The 12,672-nt window shown below is 35.1% G+C and overlaps 1 protein-coding gene across 2 annotated transcripts in view; it reads left to right on the forward strand.

The window, feature by feature from the left end:
* The window catches only part of LOC150084701 (fasciculation and elongation protein zeta-2-like), a 215,114-nt gene that overhangs the window by 186,822 nt on the left and 15,620 nt on the right, over window positions 1-12,672 (forward strand). For both annotated transcript variants that reach the window (XM_090375435.1, XM_090375436.1), the window contains one exon: window positions 10,835-10,900. In XM_090375435.1, coding sequence (XP_090231561.1) covers window positions 10,835-10,900 — 66 coding nt within the window. The remainder of the gene's footprint in view (window positions 1-10,834; window positions 10,901-12,672) is intronic.

Genomic DNA, 12,672 nt, shown 5'->3' on the forward strand with positions numbered 1-12,672 from the left:
TGCTGCTCTGGTCTGAGTCATGATTTTGATTTAATTCGAATAAAATTTCAATTTCAGTTCAAAATTAAAACCCTAAACTTGTATCCTAACACAGTTATAACGCTATATTTATGTTTCAGTATCGAGTGTTATCTACGAAATCCCTTTATATAACTTCCGTATCAAGTTAAGTATTAATTATTTATTTTTGCTAATTATTTTTATTACGCAACCTAAGTTGTTATATGTATATAGTTAAAAGTACAATTTAATTGACAATATTATATTATGTACTATACTATACTAAGCTTATGCTATCTAGTTCGAGATATTTTGTATCGCATAACAATGGCGGTAAATCTGCGGACATGTAAGTAGTAGTAGTAGTGGTGGCATGTGATGCAAGAAAGCAAATGTATGAGCTTATGCAGCATCAGCCAAAAAAAAAAAAAAAAAAATTACACCATTCCCTCCAAATGCCTGTCCAGTTCCTCCTTAAATTTATTCAACCTATCAACTTCCACAACGACAGATGGAAGTTTGTTCCAGCAATTAACCACCCACTGGCTAAAGGCAAATTTCCGCACATCTATTCTACATCTGTCCTTTCTTAATTTGAATTTATGCCCCCTTAGGTTCGTAATCTGGACAAGTGGAAGGATCCCATTATAATTCAGCGTGCTGAACCCATTCAAGACCTTATACACCTCAATCAGATCACCGTGCAGGTGCCTAGTCTCCACCCACTGCAATTTGCAGAACTTAAGCCTCTCTTGATAAGAGGATCCCTTCATTCCCCTCACCAGTCTTGTTGCCCTTCTCTGTACATGCTCAAGTAAATCTACATCCTTCCTAAAATGAGGCCACCTGTACGCAGTACTCAAGGTGTGGCCTGACCATTGCCTTATACAGAGGATTAATCACCTCCATTTCCCTGCTAGCAAAATTCCTATATATCATTGACAAAGCCCCATGACCTGCCCTGGTAGCCTGTCTGCATTGCTCAGAAAACTTCATATCTGACTGCACAATTACTCCCAGGTCTCTTTCATTTTCTACCACCTTAAGTGTAGTACCACACAGTTGGTACGTTTCTCTGGGGTTACTTCTACCCATATGCAGTACTTTGCATTTGTCAAGGTTAAACTTCAGTTGCCACTTCTTAGCCCATCTGCCCAAATTATCCAGATCCTGTTGCAGTAACACACTGCCATTACTGTCATTAACAACCCTGCCAACCTTTGTATCATCTGCAAACTTCGACACTAAGCCTGATATACCTTCATCAATATCATTGATAAATATACAAAACAACAGTGGACCCAACACCAAACCCTTTGGGACTCCACTAATAACATTAGTCCAAGAAGAGCAGCACCCATTGATTACCACCCTCTGTCTTCTCGCACTTAACCATCCTTTTATCCATTGTAGCAACTTACCCTTAATACCATTCTGCTCCAATTTGTACAATAGTCTTCCATGCGCAACAGTGTCAAAAGCTTTCCTGAAATGCAAATATATGATATCAAAATTATTTTTTGCATCCAGTTCCTTTGTAACCACATCATAATATCCTATCAAATTTGTCAGACAAGACTTTCCCTTAACAAACTCATGCTGTGTCTGAATTATTGCTGCAGTCTTGTCTAGATGATCCTGCAACGCATCTTTAACCAGCGACTCCATTATTTTACCCGGAACAGAAGTTAAACTAACTGGTCTGTAATTACTCGTGTCACCCTTCGATCCCTCTTTGTGAATTGGGGATACATTTGCACATCTCCAGTCCGTGGGAACCTCCCTTGAGTCCAAGGATGCCCTCATAATTATGGCTAAGGGTTTGCTTAGTTGCTTTGCCGCCTCCTTTAATATAACTGGATAGATCCCATCCACCCCAGGTGCTTTTCTTACGTTTAACTTCAATAGTTTCTCTTCCACTTTGCTCTCAGTTATTACAAAATCATTAAGTATCCTGCTACAATTTGATAACCTTCTGCCATTTTCAAACCTTAATAATTCCTCATGTGTGAATGTAGATGCAAAATACTCATTCAGTTTGTTTGCTATCTGAGCAGGATCATCAACAGTCGAACCATCGATGTGAAGTGGACCAATCAGATTCATCTCCTTCCTTTTAGAGTTTATATAAGTAAAGAAATCCTTGCTGTTTTTCTTAGCATCTTTTGCCAAGGATTTCAAGGATTTATATGCATCCCATGCATTTTTCTTCTCTGTTACGAGTCTCATTAGTTCATTTGACAACCATTTAGGCCTAAACCTTGATCAATATTTCTTAATAGGTATCAAACGTTTAGTAGCATCCACGATTAATTCCTTGAATGCTTCCCACTTAGAATTTACTGTTGGTAACATCGTCAGTTGATCCCACTGTACAGAATTTAAAAACTGTCGGAGACCACTGTACTTGCCTTTACGGAAGCGAAAACCCTTTCCTTTACCCCTGATGGTAATTAAATCTTTAAGTAAATCCAACGTCAGTACACTGTGATCACTGCCACCTAGTGGTTCTTTTATCTGCAAATTCCTAATACATGAATGATCACTGCTGATAACCAGATCAAGAGTATTACTTTCTCTGGTTGCCTCTCGAACATGCTGCTGCAGAAAACAATCATCCAATAAATCCACAAAAGTCTGACTAGTGTCGATTAACTTCCAAATCTCGCTGAATAAAATCAGAATAAAGTAAGGATCCTGACTAGCTACTTACAGAAAATAATTTGATATAACAATTGGTTAATAAATCAGCTAAATATGGTAAAAAAAAAAAAAAAAAAAAATCTCTCGTTCAACGGAGCTTCAACTTGTAACACTTGGATTTGATACCCTTACCGATACTAAGTAATACCTACAAAATCTCTATCTAAGTTAAACTTTAAACTAAGTATCGTAACTAGGAATATAAAGCTACTCTAGAAAATAAGTTAATATGCCAATTTAAGCTAATAAAACAGAAAATAAATCAGAAAGAACTTCTCTGTTCCAGGAGTGGCAATAGCTACGTCCGTACAGGCTACCCTTGTCCTCAAACTCCAAATATTCAAGGTATAATTTCCAACTGTCTTCTTGAACTTTTTTAAGTTTATTCAGTCACAGCTCTATACACACATTACGCTCTGATACCTGGTGAAACCATATGTTGTGTGCTCTGTGATATTTCAAGAAGAGTAAAAAGAATATTACACATTCTTTCAGTGGATAACAGGAGTGGACATCCAAATCCACAACACATTTACAGAGATGTTGTGCTTAATTTACTAATACTAATTAGTAAATTTATCAAGAGAGAAAGAACTAATAATGAAATGGAATGTGAACTGTAAAAATGATACATAAACATTGGTCACAGCAGACAGTCTGACATAACCAACCATGTTAATACAAAAAAAAAAAAAAAGTATAAAATCAAATCAACTTGCCTTGGAAACGCTGGATTTTTTAAAATATTTCCAGTACTTTTGAGAAGAAAAAATCCAGTCGAGGACTGTCTTACTGTAGAAATTAGTTGACAATGGTCTATCATATCGTTAAGCACCACCATGCCTTTAGAACAGCTGATTGTAACAATGAACTATTTAAAAAAATATTTTGTGACTCAGAAATAGCTGCTAAATATCCATGCTCATGAACTAAAACTGCAGCTCTTATTAAAAACGTTATTGAGGTATTTTGTAGGTAAGATTAATTGGCAGATTTAAAAAAGTTATTGTGTTTTGGAACATCTACAGACACAAGCAGTTGCAAAATGGAAAAGATTTCCCCTTTAATTACACTAGTTTACAAATTTAAGTTTGTTTAATGGGGTTTGAATTTCAATAGGTCCTACTGCCTAAATATGTTGCTGTGATTTCAAATATGACTTAGATTTTTTTCTATCACATCCAGATACATCACAATTTAAGAAATAAAAAAGTATTGTTTTTTACGAAAGTATATAACTTTGTTGTATTTAGTAATGACAATTTGATAGGATTACATTTTCATATATCAAAAAATATGTAAATACTAACAAGTATTTATCAAAATTCTGAAACTTTCATTAATCAGACCTTCATCTCTTTGTTTGAAAAGAACATTTAACCGTTTTTCCTTTATGTACAGTGCCAGGTTTCTCCCTTTTTAAACACCAGCAGTAGTCGGCCATCATGCATGTATTCCACCTTCCCTGGTACCTCTGCTCCATTTCCTTTATGTCCTGATGGAATCTCTCCCCTTGTTCTTCACTCATCTGCGAAGATTTTCGGAGGAAAAAATCAAGATGGGCATGCAAAAATTGAATTTTAATACTCGTATTGCAACCTAAATTGCGAAGCTTTTCGAGCATATTTTGAACAATTTTCTCATAATCCTGTGATTTATGATTTCCTAGAAAGTTTTCCATTACACTTTTAAAAGCAATCCAGGCTTCTCTTTCAACATCAGCCATAGTAGTTTCAAACTGACTGTCTAAAACCAATTTTCTAGTTTGGGCACCAATAAAGATACTCTTCTTAAGTTTTGCTTCAGATAAACTGGGAAATTTACTACAAAGGTACTTAAAGCAGTTGCCATCCTTATTCAATGCTTTAACAAATTGCTTCATTATGCCTAACTTGATATGCAGTGCAGGTAAAAGTATTTTATCTCGCTTCACCAGACTTTCATGCACAATATTTTTTGACCACGGTGTAAGATTGTGCCTCCGAGGCCATTGCTTCTTTGTCCAATGCAGCACTTTAGCTCTGCTATCCCATTCACAAATAAGGCATGGCATTTTAGTATACCCACCCTGTTGCCCCAACAACATACATAACACTTTTAAGTCTCCACATAGTTGCCATCTGTGATCTTGATATTTAACTTTCTTCAGAAGCAACTTTAGATTGTCATAAGTTTCTTTTAAGTAGACTGAATGAGCAACTGACATAAATGTGTACTTATCTCCATTATACAAGAGAACCTCTTTTAAACTAGTCTTAGAAGAGTCTATAAATAGTCTCTATTCACTAGGAACATATGGAGCTCCTAAGGCACTTATTAAACCAGCGATATCACTGCAATATACGAGAGGGCCTTCTTGTGAAAAATACCTTATAAACTCCCTTTCACAATTTCTGTACCAGGAAAATTATGTAACTGGAGCAAGTAAGTGCTTTGCTTGATCCCAGAATTTCAGCAGCCTACTTTGGAAGACCTAAGTCCCTTACTGAATCGTTCAGTTCGACTTGCGTGAATTGCTGTGGCATTAAAATATTTTCTGGTTGATAACATTCCTCTTAAATAACCTTCTTTAGCTTCTGCAGATCAGGTCCGTGCAAAACTGGTCTTATGGCTGATGGTAGATCTGGATATTTGATGTCCTTTTTATTTTTTGAATTGTAACCTTTAACGTCACACACACAAAAGTAACATTCGGCATGGCTTACTGGCTCGCACCACACCATAGAAATAGCAAGCACACCTTTTTTCCTTGACTCCATTTTCTAAGATGTTCAACACATGTATGGTATACTTTATGCAGTGCCCACAATTTATCCTGATCGCCTAGTTTTATGTTATGTTAAAGTATGCGTAATACGATTTTTTTACAAAATTGGTAATATTTCGCTTCTGCTTCACAGGAACAGAACATCCACATATGGAACAAAATGTCAGGACTGTTTATTCACTTTGTGGTTGCCATACTGAAAGAAAACTAACACACAATGAGAGCTCACGACCTGTACAGGAGTACTGTGACCGCATAAGGGATGTGCTACTTATATAGGCTCTGTGGTTGAGTGGACTGTACAAACAAGCGATTTCATTCTCAGACAAGTTTGTGAGTGCATGCTCAGACAACCCGTAACTACACCCAGGAGTCTCCCAGACTCCACTCGGAAAACAAAATTCTGGGAATCACAGATGGGCTGGAAGAGCGGGGTGGTGGGGGGCCATCTACCTTCCTGGGTCAAGGTCGGCTATCTTGCAGTGTGTGTGTAGTTACGGGTTAAACATGCACAATCTGTTGTATTTGAGGCAAATATTTGATATTGATTATGAATATAGGGGTATAAAACTTGTAAACCATTGCAGAAACTATAGTTATGTACACATTTGCGTATAATACCTAGGTAATATTTTGTTAATGAATTGTGAAAAATCTTTACGTAATAGAAACAAACAGACTTCGGTTTAGTAATCAGTAAACATGCATAAATAACTGCCACATGCTTTTACTCAAACCCCAGATGCACTGTAAACCAGTGTTATTTATGCAAAACAAAAGGAATTCAGATAAAAATATTAAAAATTTAATCACTACCAAATGAAACTTCTGATTCCATTATTAATTTTATAATTAACACGCTTTGTAAGTATGATGTTGATATAAAAAAAGTGAGTGGCTTAACAGATTTTGTTTCATCATGGTCACATTGGTTTTTTTTTTTTTTTTCAAAATTTGAATTTTAAAAACAGACGTCAGAATTTGAGAAATGGCATAGCTTTTTGTTTGCCATTCCAGCACACTGTTGATTTCAAAAAAGTCCAACTAAGAAGTTTTTTTTGAAATCATCATACCCAAATTCATAAAGAAACATCAAGAAATGCAAATAAAACAAAACCTTGTTTGAAAATTTGTTACATAGTGTTATTTGGATGGGCTGAAAAGGAGGCAGCTAAAGTTTGTTACTGGAGAAAGCAAGGTCTTGCATCTGATATCCAAGAGTAACGTGTTTTTTTTTTTTTTAATATCATCAAGTTCAAGATTGCAGATAATGAAAAAGGCTTGGAAGTAATTGTACAATCTGATATGAAGTTATTAAAATGTAGATAGGCAGTTTGAACACATTGGGTTTTGTTTGTGATATATAGGAATTTTGTTAGTAAAGATAAAGAAAGGATCATTTCATTTTATAAAGCAGTGTTTAGGTCACATCTTGAATATTATGTACCAGTTTGGCGATCTCATTTTAAGAAAGATGTGAACCTGTTCACATTTAATTTAATTTTTAATTAAATTAAAAATTAAAGAGTATAAAGAAAAGTAATTAGATTGCTTAAAGCACTGAAAAGTATTCTTATCAAAAGAGAGACTTCAGTTCTGAAAGTTACACTGTTTAGTATATGCAGAATGACTTAATCCAGGTGTTTAAGTGCTTGAAAGGTTTTGTAAACTAAATGCCCAGTGATTTTTATGCCTAGTCAGATGACATACACAAGATGGCATGAATTTAAATTGAGAGGATATAATTTTAGATTGGATGTTCAAAAGTTTTCCTTTAGTCAAAGAGTGTTGACTGTTGGAATAAACTCCCACTTACTCTTGTTGAAATTAAGTTTAAATGAGTATATTCATAAGAATTCTTATAAATATTCATAAGAAATGAAATTGTGGCTAAGGTAAAGAAAGTCAACACGAGAACCAAGGGAAACTTTGGGAATCTTTTACCGGACAAACTCATTTCCCGTTACCACAGTTTCTTGGTAAACAGATGATGCATGTTATCAGTAGTGGCAATAGAAGTCGATAACGATGTATTGATTAGTTTTTTTCTCATTATTAAAAGCAGATTATTGGAATTCGTGAGTGGGCTGAAATCTACTTATGGGTACACCCTCCAGACTACTTCACTTAGGGTGTCGGCGCCTCCGTAGCCAGGTGGGAAGGAGCAGCAGTGCGTAGCACACGCTTCTTGATTAGACCGGGGTTCAAGCCCGTCACCACCAAATATGGAGGATGCGGAAAGGTCAGAGAATGACCGCCGCATATTCCGGAGCAATATGGCCTTAGTTGCTAATGCTCCTAAAAACCAAAACAACAACAACTTAGGGTGTCCCCCCCCCCAGCTGTTTTAAAATAGGAAAACGAACTTCTATTGCCACTACCAATAACATGCACTGTCTGCAGAAGTCATTTTTCCAAAGAAAGAGTCCTATGACTGTTCCAACGTTGTGTAGTGTGTCATTATAACAGTGTGAAATGCAGTGAATTGTGAGATTTCTGTCACTTTTCTGTGGTTGGACCACTTTTTTAATCCATTTGGTATTTGCTCAAATTGTGTCATTGAAATTATTCTTACAGGGATGAAATTTTTTATACCCCATTCCACTCTAAACATTTGTCCTTTACCTAAACCAATGTTTCTCAGCCACTGGAAGAATCTAGAAATTTTATTGCAATGTGCCCTACCTGCTGTCTTAAGTATGTCTTCAGTGTAACATTGTTGATTCATGGATGTTGTTACTAAGCTCATATCACCATAAATACACACACACATTGATTGAAATAATAACTGAAATCTTAACATGCTCCATTTCCTGCTTGATACTTCAAGCTTACTACAACGACAACATCAAACTCTTTGGTGTTGTCATTGTAGTAAACCAGCCCTACGTGATTTGAGGTGTCTGATAGTCTGTGTGGTCTGAGCTGTCTCTGTGTCTGATGACATGGGCATTGCCATGCTGATGTTGACAAATCCCATTTCTGTAATACTGGCATAGTGTAGATAACATATAATTGTTCAAAATATCCAAGTAGGTTTTGGACTTTGTAGTTTGAGACACTACTGCCAACAGATCACCCATGTTTAGTCTCTAGAGCAAAGTTTCCGGCATCCCCTCCCCCATACTTCTTCAACCCATGCACGGTACTAAGTACTATAGGTTTTGATACCTTTTGTGTTTGGGGTTTTCATAAAAAAAAAAAAAAAAAAAAAAAAAAACCTTGAACTAGCTGAAACAGCTCCCATGCCATCAGACAAAGAATGGATTTCAAAATTTGCATATTTATCTAATATATTTTTGCTTATAAATTAGCAACAAAATAGACGAATTTAAAAGAAAAAAAATAAAGGTTTGGTTGGAAGATGACAAAGAAATAATTATGAAATGGTTCCTCATTTTCGGATTTCGTAAGCTCAGCAGCTTTGTGTATTAGAATGTTTGTTGAATGACTGTTAAATGCTGAATGGCTGTTGTTTGTTTGTTTTTTTTTACCATGGCAGTAATCAACACAGAGGAGGATTTTTTTAACTGCAAGGATTAAAGTGTGAAAGAACAACAGTAATTACACTGAATATTTTTCTCACTGAATGTTTCTGTAGTTTATTATGCTATTTCATTTTAAATTGTATTGTTTTTATTGTTGATTTATGCCATTTTTGTGATAAAATAAATTAATGAATATGAATATATTATTTTGTCAAAAATTATTGTTGATTTTTTTCATTTATTCATTGCAGAATTTAAAAAATTAAAAAAAAAAGTTATTTGCATTATTTTATTTTGAACTGTGGTAGAAAATTCACTAATCTATATTATATTTTGAATTGATTGAGAAATGGTGAATTAGATGACTTTGTCAGGCACCACAATGCCATCCATGACTGCACTACAAGAAGGATTTAAATTTCATAAACATTTATGTGGACAAATAGATTTAGCTAAGATGGAAACTGATTTTGATTGTATTTCTTGATTATGAGAATGTGACAAGAAGCAGTGGCGTACGGTAGTGTTACTTTTTTTTTTGTTTTGGCTGATGCTTTCTGACCTTTCTTGCATCATTTGCTGCTACTACTAATACACTGAGTGGACAGAAATCATGGGATACCTACCTAGTAATAGGTAGGCCCACTTTTCCTGGATAAGGGCAGTCACACAGTGAGGTATTGAGTCCACTAGTTCACGAATATGAAGGCATTGCTGGAAGAGTCCATTGCCCTATGGACACATAACCTGAACCGTTGAGAGATATGTGTAGACATACCAGAGGTCCCAGTGTGTGCCAGTTGAACATGCCCCATACCATTACCGACCATCCACCTGCCTGAACAGTTACTTGTTGACATGATGGGTGCATAGCTTTGTGCAGTTTCCTTCAGATACGCACCCACCCATCTGCTCAAAATAACTGGACTCTTTGGACCAGGAGACCCATCTCCAATCATCCAGGGTCCAGTGCCGATGTTCTTTCACCCAGTTAATATGTAGAGTCCTGTGTCGTGGTGTTAGCAATGGGACTCTGGTGGTTCAGCGGCTCCCATAACCTATTGCAGCTAATGATCATCTTGGTGGAGACATTTCTGGCACCTCCCTCGTTGAAGTTTGCAGTGATTTGTGCCACTGTCACTCTCCGGTTGGTTGAAACAGTGCGAGACCGACATCGACAGCCACGTTCATTACCTTTCTCCACCCAAAGCACTGTCCACAATGTTATGCCGGAAATGCATATTCCCGATACACTCTTGATATTGTTGAACAGGGATAGTAAAATTTCTGTACCACCTCTGCAATAGAGTGACCTGTGCATCTGGCACCCACCATCATCCCTCTTTCAAAGTCTGTTTATATCTCACGATGTTTATCCATGCTAACATCGAATTACCGTCTATGTGAATGCAATGATGCAGTGTACCCATATACCTGCCAAGTGGTGGGTTCGTCCACTATTGAGAGGGGTTACAGCATTGCATTACCCAGGAACCAGATATCCCATGAATTCTGTCCTTTCAGTGTACTATATACTAATACTATGTCATGGCTGATGGTAGAAAATTGCCACCGTACATTATTCTAAAAAAGAGGACACTACCTAAAGGTTTTTTTTTTTTAAGTTGGCTTTCAAAAAAATGGGGCGTGCATCTTATTTGGGTATTATTGGTATTCAAATTAAGGAATTAACTAAGCTTACATTTACTGCATTCTAAACAATTTAATAAATAACTTAGTCATGCTAAATAAATGTTTCTGTGCATAATGGCTAGAAAAATATAATGCAAAACATTAAATTTTATTTCAAATTTGTGCTATAGCAGATAGCAACAAGAAATAGTATGTAGATCACCATCCTTTTGTTTTCTTGCAGTTTTACATGCTATTAATGATGACAGCCCAACAGTTCCCACTCTGCTTACAGATTATATATTGAAAGGTAAGGATTTTTTAATAGAATATGATTAATTAACAAGATTGAACAGAAAATCCATGATTCTGTTAATGTATATTGGAGTGTACATAATTACATAATCTCTGTAAGATTAATTTCATATTGGCTATTGTAGAGATTATGTACAATTAGTCAAAATTGCCAACTTCAGAGAATCTTTCAGTTTTATATACTGTTTGATCATTGCTTATGTAGTCACACTTCAAATCTGACATCCTCAGGGACATAGCATGTTCTGGGGTTTTGAAAAATATTTTTTTCGGTTATGCATAATATAGCCTGATTATTCAGGGATAATTCATTAGATAATGCAGTGGCCCTGATTCCTGTAATCTCCACAGAATGTGATATTCACCAGTGTTAAGCCAAATTGTTAACCCATACTGCCCAACAGATTGGTTCAGTGGGTAATTACTTGCCTAAGTATTAAAGATTGTCAGTTCAAATTCTGCCTCTGGTATGGGTATTGTAATTGTTTAATAATTTTTAATATGTGAAATTGCGCAATAATTAGGAAATTGTTGTGAAGACAAGAAGAAAAGATATCGAATGAGGGATAGTTACAGTAAATGCTCTACAGTTTTATGAATTAAAGAAATTAAATGAATAGGAAAGAACACTGTTTACAAGAAAACCTTATGTTATATATATATATATATATATTTATTTAGAAACAAATTGTGTACATTTGATTAAAAATGTAATTAATAAAATGATTCCAAGAAACTATCAAGGGTACAGAGACAACCATTAGTAATTGCTCACATGATTTAAAGGTCTAGTTATCTCAAACACTGCATAGTTTATTTGAATCCCCAGAGAAATGGAAAATAGAACTTCTGTAACTGGCTACTGCCTATTATTTACAAAGAGGACATAAACAAAAAAAAAAACAACAAATATTAAAGGTTTGGTACATTAATGTTTTACATTACTTTCATGTAATGAAAATTAATTATTGAAAAAATTGTTTTATCGCAAAACTAGCAAAAGATTAATCAAAACGAATGAGAATGCTGTCAACCATTCCTGGTTGACAGCATTCTCAAAGACAAAAATTGTTTTGATTTATTGTTACTCTCAAATGGAGAGCAGAAGGATATTTAAAAATTTTGTTAAACCTAAATGAGATTTGGTATCCAAATCTATATTTTTTGAGTATTGTGTTCCAAATGCAACTAATTTTTAATCAGTTTTGACTTCTAAATGTTCAGCAGAAGCGGCAATTATCAGTTATTAACTTTATTCTTAACACAATACTCAAAAAATATAGATTTGGATACCAAATCTCATTTAGGTTTAACAAAATTTTTAAATATCCTTCTGCTCTCCATTTGAGAGTAACAATAAATCAAAACAATTTTTAAGTTCCTCAATCAGATCATTTGCATCAATACCACAAAAATCGCCATTTGCAGAATGGCATGTTTCGTGAGAGTGCAGTATCTATATTTTTAAAATCACTAATATTTAAAATCCTAAAATGCAATATAATTTTTCATACATTTTTTCCCCCCTACCCTGAGATGAGCATAGTTAATTTTTAAATGAACAATGTTTTTGAATAATTCTTCTGCATCTGCATTAATTTGATTACTAAATTCATATTTGAATAATTTTCTTTTCTTTAGTTACCTCCTCATCTTAAGTTCTGGGCTTATGTACAGATTTTTGGATGGTGCATAGCTCAGACTATACACGGCATTTTGAAATCATTTGGCAATATTTTCTACAAAGAAAAAAGAAATAATCCTTTA

The sequence above is a fragment of the Mastigoproctus giganteus genome, chromosome 6 (genome assembly GCF_048544385.1).
Source record: "Mastigoproctus giganteus isolate SK-2022 chromosome 6, ASM4854438v1, whole genome shotgun sequence".
Classification (NCBI taxonomy): Eukaryota; Metazoa; Arthropoda; class Arachnida; order Uropygi; family Thelyphonidae; genus Mastigoproctus; species Mastigoproctus giganteus.